The following is a 19,740-nucleotide window of genomic DNA, read 5'->3' as shown; positions in this document are numbered from 1 at the left end:
TCATATACCGGCAGTATAAAATATCGCGTTAATCAACATATCAAGGAACGAATAATAGTGGCCTTCCATCATAAAAGACAGATTTATTATTTAAAATTTTGCCGCTCCTGAAAATTTGCCGAAGTAGGCAGATGCCTACTCTGCTATGGGTAAATTCTCCCGTCTGTGGCACTATTTACAGTGTATAAGAGATTCTGGGTGTACGTGCGAGGGCATATACGAGTTTTGTTTCAGACGTTAGTGTTGACCATATATATTTTTTTCAGAATTGTATTGTAATTTAATTTTCAACAAATGTATTGCACTTAAGTGTATTATACGTGGCCCTACAAATAATTACATAATCGTCTATCTTCTACTGCGCATCTGATGTTACAATTATTTACTTGCTAGTCATAGAAATTGTCCCGCGCCGTGGCGTCGCGGTCTAAGGTATCTTGCCTGGGACTCGCGTTACGGAATGCGCGCTGGTTCAAGTCCTCATGGGGGAAGAAATTTTCTCATGAAATTTCGGCCAGTGTATAGGACCGGTGCCCACCCAGCATCGTGATGCACTTGCTACGATAGGCAGCGAAAATCCGGTTTAGCAAACCAGCTATAACGGCGGGGGGATCATCGTGATAACCACACGATACCTCCGTTCTAGTTGCATGATCGTCCACCTCTGCTTCGGCATGTGGGCGTGAGGCCAACAGCCGGCTGGTCGGACTGGCCCCTTCAGGACTGTAGCGTCATGGATTTACTTTTAGTTATAGAGATTCTAATCTTGTGTCGGTTATGAAAGAAAGCATATAAAAATAGGCTAGAAAATTGAATTGACATTATTTAGTTTGAACAAAGCAAAGAGATTAATAAACAATTTCGTTAGCATCAGGACTCGAAACTCGGATCTTCACGAATTAGCCAGATGTTTCCTCCATAAGTTACAAGATAGCTTTGTCAAAGCAGTTCAAATTCGGTGAGCTTATTCTGGAGAAAAAAGTACGCTGTTTACGGAACAACGAAGTGATTTTGAATTTCTCAAACTTAAATTTAGTTCTCAGCCGAATAGACTTGTAAATATTTCAGGCCTTATGAGAACGCTCATTCGTTCTTGATTAATTATTCATTTGATTTCAAAGCTTGCAAAGATTCAACAAGATGTTGGCGGGATCCATAAAGTTGTAATCTTGTTTAAAGAGATAACATCACAGTCTAGTATATAGTCACGAAGCTCAATACGTAGTAAATATGCATCCATAGATGCTAACCAGTAGGATCGCTACTATCGCCTCATCACAGACAATGCGAAATAGTACCTGCACAGTCTATTGTTTCTAGTACCCTCATAAACTCAAGCTTCGTGACTGTATATACTAGATTGTGATAACATCTTGTGAACTTGCTTCCGAATAGGACTTATAAGAAATATGCTCTGAAAAATGTATTGTGATTTATGAGTGAAAGACAGTTTCTATTTTTACTTTTATTAAAGTTTTCTTTCTTTATTTTGTTTTCTTCCCATTTTAGTTCGAGGCCAATGTTGAAGTAAATTCGAATAAACTGCTGATGCCTAAGTAAAAATAAGGAAAAGAAATAGGAATTGGCCATTTAGTATGATTCGAACTCTTGTTCGGCTCTTACGTCATACTAGTTAGACTGTTAATCCAACCTGACAACTTAAGTCGATAATAATCTTTCACTTACAACTGTCCTTCGTTTCAGATACAATTTATTTGGCGACTGGCACAAATATGACAAACTCAGATCGAGCATAGTTTTTGACCCCGCTCATTTCTTTTATTGAGTACCGTATCGATAATCGTACAGTACCATTGCAATACACAATATTCTGATAAATACATGTATCACCATAGTAACCGCATTTTATTTTGTTTTTTTTTTATCAATTGTTTTAAATAAGTCATGTCGGGGGATATCTTTAAATATTTTGTGTATAGTAATAATAATGAAATTGTGATAAAATTATGAAGTCTCACATCTATTCTTAATAAAATATGCCTACTTTAAAACTGAAATTATATTTCAAGTTACGTAGGAAACATGTCTTTGAGGAGAATCCAGAACTTATTGTATTCTGAATATAATGATTTTGAAGATATGGTTGTAATAGAAAGTCCATTTGCAGAAACAACAAGAGATGGAAAAGGAATTCGTCAAGTTCAGCTGGGTTAGTAGAAAGTTTACAGGTTATTGTTTACCGATATCTCGAACATAGCAAATAAATACACTACAATAGAACATTATGTAGGCCTACTGTATTATTTGAGAAGAGATCCTGCAGAAAAACAAAAAAAATCAAATATGTGTCAGAAGTTGTGAGCAGAGTAAGTTGTCATGTTTTCAATGTGAACATGACTTTCGTAACACATAGGCTTCATTATTTATAGCATTGATACATATAAAGTAGGATAACCATCATGAAGAGGTTAGTAGTAAGCGGGGACATCATTTCAGTTTCTGTTTGGCAGTCTTACACGTCGTACCAACATAACTTACGAGACATTACGAACGTTTCACGCTAGTTTGGAATGTTCCAGCGGGATAGAAATTCGGCCATTTTCATACCTCAGGGAAGTGTGTAGGGGTAAGAAAATGGAGTGTTATGACAGGTTAGGTTAGTTTAGACTTTAATGTCTTATGTACTTATCTGCGACAGGTTAGGTTACGGTAGTTTAGGATTTTGTTATGCCTTTATAGGCAAATTTGTGACAGGTTAGGTTAGGTTAGGTTAGTTTAGGATTTTAGTGACAGGTTAGGTTAGATTAGGCTAGTTTAGGCTTTTATTATGCTTTGCATATACGAAACTGTGACAGTTGCGTTAGGATATTTTAGGCTTTTGTTATGCCTTATATAGGCGAATCTGTGACAAGTTAGGTTAGTATTTTAGTGACAGGTTAGATTAGGTTAGGTTAGTTTAGGCTTTTATTATGGTTTGCATATACGAAACTGTAACAGGTTAGGTTAGGATAGTTTAGGCTTTTGTTATGCCTTGTATAGGCGAATTTGTGACAAATTAGGTTAGGTTAGTTTAGGATTTTAGTGACAGGTTAGGTTAGGTTAGTTTAGGCTTTTATTATCGTCAAGATGAAGGTGAAAGCGATTGAGTGTGGCGCTCTTGAACAGGTAGTGATTTTTTGTTTTCTATGTTGGCAGTTCAAGTCAGTCGGTGTCTATTCCAAATTCGGCGGAAGTCACTCATCGTTTCACCGTTTTTTTTAAAGGAAAGACCTTGCAGGGTACATCGTGTGGCGTACATTCTCCCTTTCTTCCTTTTTCCTCTGAAATGAACTATTTTCGATATCATAGGGACCGCTGGCGGGCTTATGTGAGGGCGGCAATGAACCTTCGGGTTCCTTAAAAGCCATTTGTAAGTAAGTAAGTAATCTGGGGTAAACTTTGCCATAAAAATAGGATTTTAATTAGGGCCTATTGTCTTAGATGCATTTAAGATATTTTTAAAAGTTCATTATTTTTCCTCCACTTCTTAACTATTTTTATTATAATTTTAAGTCACAAATAGGGATGATATCATGGTTTAATTTTTATTTTGTTTTATTGCCAGTTTGTCCCACTTCACAGTACATGTCCAGTTTCCGCACATAGGCCTAGTTTTTTTAACTTCTTATCCTACTTATATGATACGCAATTTACGTGCACTTGCTGTTAATACGGCATAGTTGTGAACTAATGAACACACAGTGATTTACTTACATGCAATATAGTAGTCATGAGTATAATCAAATAAGTTTTCGATCCCAACATAATCCTATTCCTAATGTTACGATCAGTTTTCAGCTTTCTTCGCTGCAAAATTTTCCTAAGTCCCTTAAGTGGGATGATGTGATCGAAGTGAGATGGATGAAGCTGACATAATGTTACGTCGCAAGGATCCTTGCAAGGGAACGCACTCACGAGGATTTACCGTCCCTTACGAAGCTTATATCCGAAGACATTCTGAGCAAAAAGTGTCATATAAACATTTGTCCTAATCTTAATATTTGGAGTTGTTAGTAAAATACCATTATTCTTGAGTTTTAAGGGTAAAAGAATATTACAGATAAAAATGAACTATTCAGGAGTATCATTTCTTTAATTAGCTAATATTCTAAAGCTAAAAATGTGTTGTGAATTCCATAGTTGCTTCGTACAGATTTTTTTTTTCCGATTTTTAACTAGAAAATTACATTTTCTTGTAAATTCTTGAAGACTTTAGGATGCATAATTGAACTGTAAAGAATCAAGTACCCCTAAAGTCGTATGATTTGTAACAATTTTTGTGATACGTAAGAATGATATCATTTCTAGTTAAAAATTGAAAAACAAAATCTGTACAAAGCAACTGACAACACATTTTTAGCTTCAGAACACTAGCCAATTAAAGAAATGATACTTCTGAATAGTTCATTCTCTATTTGTAATATTCATTTACCCTTAACACTAAAGAAAAAAGGTATCTTACAAACAACTTCAAATTAATGTAACTTTGAAAATGTTGTTGTTGTTGTTTTCTAATGCCAAGCGTTTGACAATAAAGTCATTTGACCTCTTGCACTCCAATATTTTTCAAAGGTATTATCATGACCAGCCACTGAAGCACAGATTCTGAGGTGTTCCGAATCCATTTCTTGGTTTGAGTTGCATAATGGACAGTTAGGGGACTGATATATTCCAATTCTATGCGGGTGTTTGGCCAAACAATCATGGCCTGTTGCCAATCTAAATGCAGCTACAGACGATTTTCGTGGTAAATCGGGAATTAACTGTGGATTTTGATGCAGAGAGTTCCATTTTTTCCCTTGGGATTGTGTTATCAAATTTTGTTTGTTGAAGTCTAAGTATATAGATTTAATAAATCTTTTCACAGAGTAATACGGTATGTAGATTTAGTAACAGGTCAGTAAGTAGCAGTGCTGCCCTTCTTTGCTAAAGCATCCGCATTCTCGTTTCCCAGGATTCCACAATGGGATGGTATCCATTGGAATACAGTTCTTTTATTGAGTGATATTAATTGAGAGAGAATTTTAGTTATTTCTGCTGTTTGAGATGAAGGTATGTGTTTAGAGACTATTGATAGAATAGCTGCTTTGGAGTCTGATAATATAACTGTAAAATGTTGAAAATGTTGAGATTAGGACAGATGTTTATATGACATTTTTTCCTCAGAATGTCTTCGGAAATAAGCTCCATAAGTGACGGTAAATCCTCGTGAGTCACTCTGTATATCTTTTAATTTAGTATCTTCCCTCCTTTTCTCCTTAATTGCTTCATTGACTGATTACAGCAATAGCATCATTTTTCCCCAATGCCACCATATTATCTTTCTGGTCTTCTTTTCTGGCAGTGGCTTATATGTAACCCACTTCTGAGGTTTAGGGCGCCTGAAAAGTGAAGTTACGTTGCCCCGAACATCAGCATCATAAAATTATTATATCAATTATAATGAGAAATAAAAACTAGCCTATTATATAAATAAATTAGTAATATAGGGCATAAAATGCTTTTCTTCAGAATATTGAAATTAATAATTTATTAATAGTACACATTTGTTCTTGTTTATACTAAACAGGATTGACTCCTACGAAGCTGATCATAGCTAAAGACATAATACAGCCAGCAGATGATGTGAGTGTGTATTATTCAGGTATAGATCCTGCTGTTGAGAATTTTGAACTCACTGGTATTTATCCCGTTGAGCGTGTGAACTTGAACGTGTTCAGACGACGGAAGAAATATACACTGAAGGCACATTTTTGTAACAACAAGGTCCTATACTACGAGCTTGGTGGCCTTGGCAACAGACAGGTCAGTTGATTTAAGTCCAATAGTCAAGTAAGGGAAGATTAAATAACGTACTCTATGTTCATAATATATATGGTTCATTCTAAGTAGGCCTACTATGATTGGAGAATTAGGGTTCTATTCATAGACATTTCGCTAGCCCGCGCTAAGAGCGTGCTAAACAGGATTCATATCATATCGCTATCACTGGTTTATGAATACGAAAAACGTTAGTTCGCTGATCATCCACCGAAAGCCCGCGCTAAGAATGTCTATGAATAGGGCCCTAAAAGTTTATTTTATGTATGAACTCGAAAGTTAACTGTCTATGTAGTATTACCATTTCTATTCTTGCAGAGTAGATTGAGGTACTTATATATAACATGAAGCTTACTTACAACTTACTTACAAATGGCTTTTGGAACCCGAAGGTTCATTGCTGCCCTCACATAAGCCCGCCGTCGGTCCCTATCCTGTGCAAGACTAATCCAGTCTCTACCATCATATCCCACCTCCCTCAAATCAATTTTAATATCACTCTCCCATCTACGTCTCGGCCTCCCCAAAGGTCTTTTTCCCTCCGGTCTCCGAACTAACACACTATATGCATTTCTGGATTCCCCCATACGTGCTACATGCCCTGCCCATCTCAAACGTCTGCATTTAATGTTCCTAATTATGTCAGGTGAAGAATACAATGTGTGCAGTTCTGCGTTGTGTAACTTTCTCCATTCTCCTGTAGCTTCATCCCTCTGAGCCCTAAATATTTTCCTAAGAACCTTGTTCTCAAACACCCTTAATTTCTGTTCCTCTCTCAAAGTGAGTGTCCAAGTTTCACAACCATACAGAACAACCGGTAATATAACTGTTTTATAAATTCTAAATTTCAGATTTTTTTTTTGTAGCAGACTAGATGACAAAAGCTTCTCAACCGAATAATAACACGCATTTTCCCATATTTATTCTGCGTTTAATTTCCTCCCGAGTGTCATTTTTATTTGTTACTGTTGCTCCAAGATATTTGAATTTTTCCACCTCTTCGAAGGATAAATATCCAATTTTTATGTTTCAATTTCGTACAATATTCTGGTCACGAGACATAATCATATACTTGGTCTTTTCGGGATTTGCTTCCAAACCTATCGCTTTACTTGCTTCAAGTAAATTTTTATATAATAGTAATAATAATTGTTTAATATCTATTATGAAAGCATTAAAATCTCTATTGTTAAGGAAATAAATTGAACGTAAGAAATTTAACTTTTATTACAAAACTAATTGTGTAAGATCGACGCATAAAATTATTATACATTAAATTCAATTGTTTAATTTATTCAATAACTTCAAAGTAACTTTCTATTTACTTTTTATGAGGGTTTTGTCCGTTTGTGTCGATTTGGTACGATACCTACTGGCGTTTTCTTTTCGAATAAGATAAGTCCTGGTTGCGGGAATTTTTTCTTGTTAATCGCCTTGGAAGAAATGACAAATATCTTTAAAATGCGCAAGTGGCGCGCTTTGCAGTTTAAAGCCTCTTATAGCCCTTACATTTCTCTACAATATACTACATTTTTATCGATATGTTCGGGTATGTATTTTTTAAGTTTATTTAAAATTTCATTCATTCATTCATTCATTCATTCATTCATTCATTCATTCATTCATTGTTCTGAATGTCGTCTGTCATCTTATATTTTCTTCAGCCCCGAACTCTTTTCCCGTTCACCATACCTTCATCCTTCAGTATGCAGTTTCTTCTCAGCCAGTGACCCAACCAATTCCTTTTCCTCTTCCTGATCAGTTTCAGCATCATTCTTTCTTCACCCACTCTTTCCAACACAGCTTCATTTCTTATTCTGTCTTTCCACTTCACACGTTACATTCTTCTCAATATCCACATTTCAAAAGCTTCTAATAGCTTCTCTTCAATTCTTCGTAATGTCCATGTTTCTGCTCCATACAATGCCACACCTCATACAAAGCACTTCATTGATTTTTTCCTTAGTTCTATTTCCAGAGGTACGCAGAAGATGCTCCTTTTTCTTTTTACTGTGTAAAGACTTATCATGCCATGTTTGCAGTTTTTCTTGAGAAAGAGAAAAGCAGTAGCTTGTCGTTGCTTTTCGCACACCACTCTCTTTTTTGCATCTTAAAAGATTCCAGAGGGCCCCAGTGTGGAGATGAGGAGAGTGGATTTGACTAATTAGGTCTTCCGGATTTCACCGAAAAGGTTAAATAATATCAGTTCCATCAGGGTTTTTGACCCGCTGTTTAACCCTTTTTAACCCAAATTAAATTTACAAGCAATCCATGTTGAAACAAATAGCTGTATTAGGACCAATTCAGTGACAAAGTTACGGGAGTGGCAACATTTGAAACAAAACTATATTGATGAAAATGTATTGAAATATAAGTTATCCAGCAAAATTTACCTTCATATGTAACACACAAGTATATAAATGCTATAAAGTTAATTATTGCCATATGGTATCTATAGGTAAGAAAGGGTTAAAGTTACGTAATAAAAATAATAATTGAATTTTTCCGCTAACGAATACTAGTTAATATCCCAGTATATGTATAATTATTATACCAAAAAGTTGCACATACGTTTATCTTTAAAATCCAGTAGGAGTGGGAGCAGCCACTAACTAATCTCACAGTGACAATAACAGTCTGACGCCAGACGCAGTCAGCATCTAAACATTCAACTTTGAGGCTCTATAACACAGTATTATTTTATTTTGATTAAATACTGAATCATGATAGGGCGATATGTTTAAAGTAATAGTGAACCATTTTTACTTACATCTTCAAGGATGACCAAAATTATTTTTGTCCCGCTAGATTCGTGATTTGGACCGCTGTGCGCTGGGATAGCTTACACGGTGCCTGACCATCTTGCTATAACTTTTTTCTGGTGTTGATTCAGAAACCTACAGACGTACAAGTTTTTAGGCGCAATTGCATATTACAAACCTATCAATACAAACATTTCACGCTGTAGGCCTAACTTCGTTTTGAGGAATTTGCAAACATTTTAGTCGTCTGATTTTCAATAAACCCGTGTTCTTTTTCTTGTATACACACCCAAGAGCGCCCGCAGGATCCAGTCTCAGTGGTAGCAAGATGGTTAGAAAATTAAAGGAAACAGATGGACGAGAGAGAGAAAATTCAACATAAAAAATAGCCAGTTCTGAAATCTAAATTACCCTGCGCACGCATTCATAGTTTAAAGCACTTGCTTTTGTTGAATTGTTTACCGAGAGTTGGAGAAAACATGTATCGAATACGCAGAGAAAAATAAAAAAAGCGTTAAATTGAAAATCTCAGTGGTAGCAATTACTACCACTGGCTCCCCCCTATGGGCGCCCTTGTCCACACCATATGTTTAAACTATTTATGCATTTCCTTCCTAGAAGAACGTGAAATGAAATATAGTAAATGTAATGGAATTTTGTGGAATAGTTATTATGATCTTCAAGAGCTAGAAAATCTTCATCTAGCCAATAGGTCAGGGCTTTTTTTTTTTTTAGTGTGCAATATTAAATTGTAACAAAACTAACATAATTCAATTTAAATCCTGTCCAAATTCAACGTCGCAAATTTCTAGCGCAATAATTAACAATAGATCCCTATTAGAAACAACAACAACCAAATTTCTTGGCTTAAAAATCGATAATGTGTTAAATTGGAAAAATCATATTAAAGAAATTACCCCAAAACTAAATTCAGCTTGTTTTGCTATTAGATCTGTGCAAAAGATAATAAATATCAATACCTTAAAAACAATATACTTTGCATACTTCCACTCGGTAATGAGTTTTGGAATAATATTCTGGGGAAATTCCACAGATAGTAACAATATATTTCTATTACAAAAAAGAGTAATTAGAATAATAGTAGGTGCGAAATCTAGGGAGTCGTGTAGGACTATTTTCAAAAAACTACAAATAATGCCCATGGCTTGTCAGTATATCTTTTCATTAATAGTCTTCCTCGTATGTAATCGTGAAAACTTTGTAACTAATTCAACAGTTCATAGCATAAATACACGTCAAAAAATGACTTTCATACTCCATCGGCAAGTCTATCGTGCTATCAGAAAGGAGTGCGTTATATGGCAGTACAAATTTTTAATAGCCTCCCTATCGATATAAAAAATGAAACTCAAAACATAAGATTATTTAGAGCCAAATTAAAGAAGTACCTAATTTCTCACGCCTTCTATTCTGTAGGTGAATTCATGACATTCAATAACACTTCATGAAATTGATACTAAAACTTCGTGTTGTACTAGTAGACTATATTGTAAATCTCGTCTGTATATATTTCATCTAGACTGTGACTATAAATTAAGATTTTATAATAGTATTAAGTTTTTTGACTTGTTCCATATTCTAGCTGTAAGCATGTATGAATACCATGGAATGCTAATAAATACAATACAATACAATACACAATTTGTGCAGTATAGGTACAGTAATAAAGCCAATATGTGCAGCAATGAAACAAATTTTGTGCAGTATAAAAATACAACAGACTACGTGAAAACAATAGTTTAATATTAATGAAAATTTATGTTATATTATAAACTACATGCTACAATCAAAAAGTAAAAGTAATATAAGCAATTGTAGCAGAATTTTGAAATTATCTTACAAGAGTTAGGCCTATCAGTATCTTAGGACTTATTCTCTGTTGTGGCATTTTCCTCCTGTGACCTGTCTTCTTGACATTTCTCGACACAGCTGACTATTATAGGGTCTATGCTAGTGAAGTATTCAATCAGAATCATCAGACTTTAAAAATTAAACTCTCTATAGATTCTCTCACCAAGTTGGCAACTTTGACCATTGTTGTTAATGTGCTTACTGTCTACTCGATTTTTAAATAACATTTAGGCCTATATTATGCAGTGCAAATCTACAATTTCGTTATTGTCATTATTATTTCCGAAGTCTTGCGTTTCATCTAATGAATCCAATATAAAGTTTGGAATAATAAGAGAAACATAAACGGCTGCGTAACAGTAGTTACTTCCAAAAGCTTTGTTGTTGGCCATGTCAAAAAGGGCGCGTGGAACTATAATGGAGATTTTAGCAATATTACACGAGCATTTCGCAAAAAACGAGTCTTCTTTAGATCATATAAAGAGTAATTGTGTCGGGTTCAAGAAGCTGGAAAAGTACTCAAATAAAATCGCAGACGCGATTAGAGAAAATTTACGAAATTGATATACAAAAATTTGAGCGAGTTTTATTGTAATTGATAGGATTACTAAAGTACCGGTAGTCTGAAATAGGAAACAGTAGTAAACTCATTTCTTGGTGATTTCCCTACGCTACGATATACCTCATGGCAGTTATTTATCGCCCTCTGCATTATGCTAATATAGGCCTGATCAAATAAAGACGATACCGTAAATTACTCTGAAGTGAAAATGCGAATATTTTACTTTAATAACTTTGACAGAGCTTTTCTTATCGAATGAATCTGGCTGTATCTCGTGGTGTATTGGCTATGATACGGACGAGTTTCAGTTTATTCCCCTGTACATTTTCGATGTTAAAACCCCATGAGGATAAAAATCCACAATTTCTGAAGTCGAAATTGGATAGAATAGCTGAAAAAGTATTATCACCGCGCTCTCATGGTTAACATTTGGCAGGTCTTTTAGCGACCTCGTGCATAACATTCGGCAGATCTTTGAAATTCAATTGTATTATTGTTAATACAAGTCTCCAGGTATCGATCAAATACCAGCAGCATTAATACAAGAGGGTGGAAACACATTATGTAGTGAAATTTATACCTAAGCTCGTACTTGCTATTTGGGAAAAGGAAATTGTACCAGAGAGTCCATAATCGTACCTACCTGTAAGAAGAGAGAAAAGACTAATTGTAGTAACTTTCTAGGGATATCACTTTTATTGACGTCGTACAAAATTTTGTCCAATATTCTTTTGAGAAGATTAATTTCATAGTAAATGAAATTATTTGGGATATCAATGTGGTTTTAGGCGTAATCAGGGCCGTAACTAGGATGGTTCCAGATGTTGCTGAGCAACCCATAAAATTGTTCCTAATCTCGTATGTGTATGTGACTTAACGTGCAAAACACCGCATCGTACTGAATGATCGTTGATTACAGTAACTAAAAAAATCGCACTGTAAGTACAGTGAGACGATAGGTAGGATATGATGCTAGGGACTGATGGCGGGTTTATTTTTTTTATTTTTTATTTTTTATTTTATTGGGTTATTTTACGACGCTGTATCAACATCTAGGTTATTTAGCGTCTGAATGATATGAAGGTGATAATGCCGGTGAAATGAGTCCGGGGTCCAACACCGAAAGTTACCCAGTATTTGCTCGTATTGGGTTGAGGGAAAACCCCGGAAAAAACCTCAACCAGGTAACTTGCCCCGACCGGGATTCGAACCCGGGCCACCTGGTTTCGCGGCCAGACGCGCTGACCGTTACTCCACAGGTGTGGACTGGCGGGTTTATGTGAGCAGACATTATACCACTGAGCTACGACACACTTCGAGAATAAGCGTTTGCCAATTTTCTTTCCACATGTACTGCCCGTATCTCACGTCCTGAACCGAGAGCTCACTAGTGCTTATAACCATGCCTCTTAGGTCTGCTCGGACCGGCACGGCAGTTGCAGCGTGTGGCAATGCAGCATATTACATGTGCTGAAAACATTATCCTATGCCATTGCAGGGGTTTTTACTGTTTATAATACTGGATACTCTAATCGTGGTTGCCACTATCGCTATTATCTCTGATGGCGATGGCGATGGCGATGTAAGTACACACTAGGCCACTCTTCGTTCAGTCTGGACAATTGCTGAATTGCCATAGAGCAGCATTTCTCAAAGTATGTTCCGGGGTTCCGTGAGCCCTACATGACTTTAAATTTTATTTTATACTTTTTTTTTCTTGATTATTTAACGACATTGTATCAACTACTAGGTTATTTTGCATCGATGGAATTGATGATAGCGAAATGGTATTTGGCGAGATGAGGTCGGGGATTCGCCAAAGATTACATGACATTCGCCTTACGGTTGGGGAAAACCTCGGGAAAAAATCGAACCAGGTAATCAGCCCAAGAGGGAATCGAACCCGCACCCGAGCGCAACTCTGGATCGATAGGCAAGCGCCTTAGCCAACTGGGATGCTCTGGTGGCTATTTTATACTTAGTGGATAACTTACTATAAAAATATATAAATGTTACGAAAATATAAATCAATAATAACATGAAACCACCGATAATAATAATAATAATAATAATAATAATAATAATAATAATGGTAATAATAATAATAATCCAAGAATATGCGTAATAATATTCCAATAATATGCGTAATAACAGTATGTTTAGGCCTAATGAACATCTAAAACGGAAAATACCCATAATACTTATTACTTTCATCACTGGATTCTCTGCGTATGTGTCCACTAAAAAAAAATACCGAAAAGACAAAATGCAGAAGTATAGCATAAATGAGACAACTTTCCACCATAAAACCAGATTGCAGGCTTAAAAAGCAAATACATTCGTCCCACTGAACAGAATTATTGAGATACTAGCTCTCACTTGTCTGTTTACTATTAAATACTAATAAAATATTATATGGATTCCGCAGTTACACTTTAGATTAAAAGGGGTTTCGCGGTGGAAAAACGTTTGAGGAACACTGCCATAGAGGAAAGAGTTTACGGATGTGTACACGTGACAACCTTAATCGCCATTAGACTGTAGTCTACAATTGGTATTAGTATTTAGTTACAGGAATTGATAAGTAGGACATAATTTGTTTTGTGAGGGGACAACCTATACATTCGCTTGTCCATGGCTGATCTTGCTCCATAGCTGACGAAAGGAATCCTGAAAAGGCCGATGTATTGAACGTAGGGTAGTAGGCACATGCGGTACCCAGGACCTCCCACTCACCCCCTCTGCGTCTCGCCCCGCAAAGAAACAGCTCAGGAAGTGAGGCACGGGCAGTATGCGTGGTGCAAATCGCAGACACCTGGAAAATTTCTCGTTGTTAAAGTCATGTATTTGGAAGTTTCGTGAATTACATCATTATCTAAATTAGAAACAGACAACGGCAGAACAGAGTTAGGTCCGTTCTCAAGCTGTGGGAAGGAAAACAGTAAGTAGAATCATAAAAATAATGTGATGCAAATTTTCAGTATAACTATACTGCATGGCCGCTATGAAGATGTTTCTAGCCAGCCATTTTTTTCTTTCATTTTTATATTACAGAGAATGGATTTTGCTTCTGCATTGGACTGACACCATACTTCAATCCTTTTGGTATTATATTTGCCTCTTTTTCTCATTATATGGTTCTTTTCAATGTTAAATTTGGCTCTGATTGACTGGACGGTGTGACTTTTGGTGTTCCAAATTACTACTTTAGTACGATTCTTGGCATCTCTCAGTGCAGTCCCTACCCGGAGATCTGATTGAGGGACTATTTTACCTCCGGAGAATTTTACATTAATTGATTTAATTTTTTTCTTTCCATTGCTGACTAGATTATTAACAATAAAGCATAGCATTTTACAAAAACTTGAGGGATCCTGCCTCAGATGAGTCGCCACTGGTTTCATAGTATCAATGTATTCGATCTAAGAAGATAAGAAATATTTTAAATACATGCAACAATTCTGTTATTTATAATTTTATATTTATGTCGTATTATGTTACTTTGTAACTTTATGTTCTATAACGTCACATTACAGACGTTCTGGAACTCGTGGTGTGAACGAGTGAAGTTCCTGAGCCCTGATGATCCTGGGTCCTCATGTTCAGAGACCTCAGTTGCTTCCAGCACTAGTATTAGCACTGTCTACCTTCCAGTAAGGAAAGTAGCTCTGCCAAAGGTTGATCGTCCACATATCTGGTGTCACTATGGGGCTGGAGGTGATGCAGAAACGGTACATTTTCTGAATTAAACTCTTATTATAACTTACACACAAAAATAGCCATTATTGTATAAAGTTATTAGTATTATTAATGATTATGCTGTATAGAATAGACATATATATTTTGTTTACAATCTGTATGTTGTTTAGGTCCAGATTCACTTGACACTTGCCATATCAGCACTCCATCATATTAGTTTATTGTGCCCTCTCAAATTTTCTATTCTTCTTCCTACTTCGTTCGTTAGATACAGTGACATCGTTGGAATCTTTAGACAATGGATGCAATTGGCAATTGCACTACAATTAAGCTCGTAGGTACATAAATACGAATTTCTTCTTCATCAGTCTCATGAAACGTTACCCTGCAAACACATTTGCAGTTTTAACAAAACCGTGACCTACAGAGAAATCTGCCCACAAAAAATATCCATGAGCGTGAAATAACAAACCAGTGAATATTGTCCATTATCCTCTAATATAGGAACAGAGTAGACCTACTTTTAAATGCCGTAAATACATGAATATCAGCTTCACTTTCCTTCAGAATAAAACAACTTCAATAATGTTTGTCGTTTATTAAGAGTTCACAATAAATAAATAAATAAATAAATAAATGAATGAATGAATGAATGAATGAATGAATGAATGAATGAATGAATGAATGAATGAATGAATGAATGAATGAATGAATGAATGAATGAACGAACGAACGAACGAACGAACGAACGAACGAACGAACGAACGAACGAACGAACGAACGAACGAACGAACGAACGAATGAATAAAATAAAATAAACAAATAAATTAAATTAAAATAAATAAATTTAAATTAAAATAAAGAAATCTGAATTAAAATAAAGAAATTTAAATTAAAATAAAGAAATTTAAATTAAAATAAAGAAATTTAAATTAAAATAAAGAAATTTGAATTAAAATAAATAAATTAAAATTAAAATAAATAAATTAAAATTAAAATAAATAAAATTAAATTAAATTAAAATAAATAAATAAAATTAAAATAAATAAAATAAAATAAATTAAATAAATAAATAAATAAATAAAATAAATAAATTAAACAAATAAATAAATAACAAACAAACAAACAAACAAATAAATAAATTTAAATAAATAAATTGAATTAAATAAATTTATTTAAACTAAATAACATAAAATAAATAAATGAATGAATAAGTTAAATGGAATGAATGAATGAGTACTGTAAAGAAATAATAAAAAAAAAAAAACGAATTTAAGGAAATAGTTTCCAAAAATTGCAGAAAATGCAACTGGTACTGATGATTTTAATTTACTTCTTTTGTGGTTTATGGATGGACAGTATAGAAGAATGTGTTCCAGATAATTCATTATGATTATTACACCACAGACAAGTAGGATTATCAGAAAGATGAAATCGGTGTAGGTACAATTGTGTGACAATGTGACCTGTTCTGGCTTTTGTTAAAACTGTTTGAACATGTCTGGGAAAGGTTTTGTACATTTCCAGGTCATTTGGTCACTTTAAGAAACATTTAAATATTAATCTTGATTACACACTTTTAACACTTTATATCGCTTAGATACCAGTATATACTGTAGTTAATATAACCACTTTTATGAAAAATAAAAACTGAAAAGACTACAGTGAACTATAGTGGACCTTATGTTGTCAGAAAACAGCTGGATACATTAAGAAGATTGATTGATGTGTTAAAATAAACTAAACTACTTCTGATGATGGCTGACATAAGCTGAACTAATCATCTAGGTAATTACAACTTGGTTTATTTTAACAGATGGTTATATTAACCATATTCCTAAATGACATTAAAATAATTAAATCTTTCATAAAATAGTTTTATAAATTTTTATGTTCTATGTAATGAAATTTCATTACAATGAACTAATTTCATCAATCCAATATGTTGTTGTATTTACATTTCCCCATATCCAATAGACTTGATTCTAATTTTGTTAGCCTATTTAATGTAAGAAAAAATTCAATTGCAATAATATTCAAATTAATCTTCCTTCTAGCAAATTGATAGGGATCAATGGGTACAGGCACCAACATTTATGGATACTATTCTGCATCCAAGACCAGGAACCTCACTAACTGAAGTGCAGACGTTGTATAAAAAGCCAAGAAAAATACACAGGCAAGTAGACCACACTAATATGTATACTTCAAGGAACATTTATTCAAGAGATGAGAGAACAATTTGTACAATATTACATTACTATAATGTACTGAAGCATGCGCAGTATCTTATAACTGGAACTTGTAAAATTCAGGTGGCTCAAATTTTGTTTTTGGGTCTGTATAAATGATATAAGAATAAAAAATATAGCTCTAAATAAGTTTTGGTCTCTAGGTAGCTAGCTACTATAAAAATACTATAAAGACAATAATAATATGTCAGAAATAGTATTCACAAATTATAAAAAAAATACATATGTAATAGATTAAAATAATAAATAACCATATTGTTCTTAGTTATAGAAAGAAAATTCGTCATCTATGAATTCTTTATTGAATGGTATGCACCTGTTATCAGAAGATTCATGATTTTAGTATTAAGAGCCTTGCTGTTTTATGTTTAATTCTTGTTGAAGAATTTATCTCCTATCACAGATGTTTGGAATTGTAAAGTTCCAAGTTATGGTGTTTATTGTGAGAATTGAGTTTCACTCTGATTTATATCTTATTATTTTTTATTGTATCACCAAAAGGGATTCTGAGCAAGCTTCTGAAATCGATTAAGAGTACATAGATGTTTAATTAATATCGTTCTTTCTGTATCACATTAGATTCATGTAGGTTGGAGTGCTCAGAACTGATTCAACTCGGGTGTATACTTATTCTTCATTTCCACCTATAACTTTTATCATGATTATAAAGATTTAGTATAACCAGTGCTGATAATGATATTTGTAAATATAATTTTTAATTATAAAACTATTTCTTTTAAGATACCGGTACTTGTTTTCTGCATTTTAATTTAAACAGTATAAGCAGCATATAGTTCTGCCTCAGTTTTTCTAATGCAATGATCCTGGTGCAGCTCCGTGCATAAATATCAATGTATATGTTCAATCTACTCATAGATTAACTTATTCTAATAGCCAACATTAGAAGATGAGTCCATTTGTTGCCTAGCTCTCCAATAGAGTGAATTGATGTTTCCTGCTTCTTGAAGTTTTTTTATCAAGTCTGGGACATACTAGTAGGTACCGGTAGTTGTTGTCCATTTTGCTATTGCGTTCTCTGCATATGGTTACATTCGTCGGATGAATATATGTCAACTTTTGTAGAGGTAAACAGCTAGGCAGGTATGTTCTGTTGTTAATCAGAGATTATAAATGGAAGTGAAGAATGGATCTTGCACAACGTGACTTTCAGATCTATTGCCTTTCCTTTTTTCTTATTTCTGAACAGCATAGCATCTCCAGTAAAAGTGACTATACCGTTAATTGAAGTCTGATATGGCTTATTTAATTGCTTGCATGAAGTAGCTCCAAAAAGTGCGAGCTCTTCACATTCGTATAATAAATGCTTAATAGTTTCATCTGCCTTTATGCATTTAGAACAAGAAAGATATAGCCTATCTGGGTTCAGATCAGGTCACAGCACTGCTATGACCCTACTTAATGTAACTGAAGACATTCGAAATGCAATGGATAGAGGAGAGGGGACGGCTCTATGCCTCCTCGATCTGAGTAATGCTTTTAATTCTGTGGATATCGAATTGCTCTTAGCCAAATTAAAGACTACATTTTTCCGACAGTACTATGAGCTGGATGGAATCATACCTGCGTGACCACCGACAATGCGTCTCTGACGACAATCAGTCTTCTTCTTGGCGATCTACAAAAGGGGGGAGCCATATATATATATTTATTTATATAAATGACGTGTCAACGAACATAGTACATTGTCGCTACCATCTATATGCTGATGATCTCCAACTCTATGTACATTTCCGACCTGATACATTAAATGATTCTATCCACAAATTAAATAACGATCTCATTTCAGTCTCGACATGGCCAGCAGATTCGGACTTAGACTTAATGCAGCTAAGATGCAGGCCATAATCATCGGAACCAAAAGACTGCTGAAAACTTTGAACGATAGTCAAATTCCGGCCATTACGCTTAGTAATATTGAAATTCCTTACTCATCCATCGTTAAAAATTTAGGAATATATTTTGATAACAAATTAAGTTGGAATTACCAAGTAAAGCACACGTGTAAAAAATCTGCTCGTCTATTCACTTGTTAAGCCAGTTCAAGCATTTCTTTCTCGTGCCACAGAAACAAACATTAGTTCAAACACTCCTAATGCCGCACTATGACTATTGTGACGTGTTGTTCACTCACTTAAGCACCGAACACTCGAACAAATTACAACGTGTTCATAATATGTTTTTAAAATATGTATGCAGTGTCCGACGATATGATCATATTTCACCATTTTTCGAATCCTTATCTTGGCTCCGGCTCAACGATTGCAGAACTTTACACTGTTTTCTCTTCTATTTCAAATTCTGCGCACCTTAACCCCAAGTTATCTGTCGTCTCGTCTTGTGTATTTATGCTTCAACTATAACCTAAATACTCGATCTCAAATCACCAGTATATTGAGTATACCTCATCATAACACTTCCCGATACTCTTCATCATTCACTGTTTCAATTTCTCGTCATTGGAATTCCCTACCTCATACCTTAAGGGGCTGTCAGACTTTACTAATTTCAAAACCCGGTTCTCAAATAGACTGCTTAGACCAGGCATGTCAGAAATCAGACTCTAAATGTGCAGTTATGTGCGCAGATCGCCGGTCTGTGCAGGTTGCATCAATCAAGCGTTGCTCTTACCCGTTCTTAGCTGGAGGAGTGTACAATAATCTATTCTGCGCTTCTAGGGTTGGATTAAATAAACATTTGGACATTATAAACATAGTTAGCAGAACGAAAAAAACACAGTTATTATCAGTGTCTA

The 19,740-nt window shown here is 34.7% G+C and overlaps 1 protein-coding gene across 1 annotated transcript in view; it reads left to right on the top strand.

Moving 5' to 3' along the window:
* The first annotated feature begins 456 nt into the window (after positions 1 to 456).
* The window catches only part of LOC138714867 (uncharacterized), a 53,248-nt gene continuing 33,964 nt past the window's right edge, over positions 457 to 19,740 (top strand). The window contains exons 1-4 of the mRNA XM_069847087.1: positions 457 to 2,170; positions 5,570 to 5,805; positions 14,553 to 14,747; positions 16,773 to 16,894. Coding sequence (XP_069703188.1) covers positions 2,044 to 2,170; positions 5,570 to 5,805; positions 14,553 to 14,747; positions 16,773 to 16,894 — 680 coding nt within the window. The 5' untranslated portion in view covers positions 457 to 2,043. The remainder of the gene's footprint in view (positions 2,171 to 5,569; positions 5,806 to 14,552; positions 14,748 to 16,772; positions 16,895 to 19,740) is intronic.

This window comes from Periplaneta americana, chromosome 15 (genome assembly GCF_040183065.1).
Source record: "Periplaneta americana isolate PAMFEO1 chromosome 15, P.americana_PAMFEO1_priV1, whole genome shotgun sequence".
Classification (NCBI taxonomy): domain Eukaryota; kingdom Metazoa; phylum Arthropoda; class Insecta; order Blattodea; family Blattidae; genus Periplaneta; species Periplaneta americana.
This window is presented reverse-complemented; position numbering and strand designations above follow the sequence as displayed.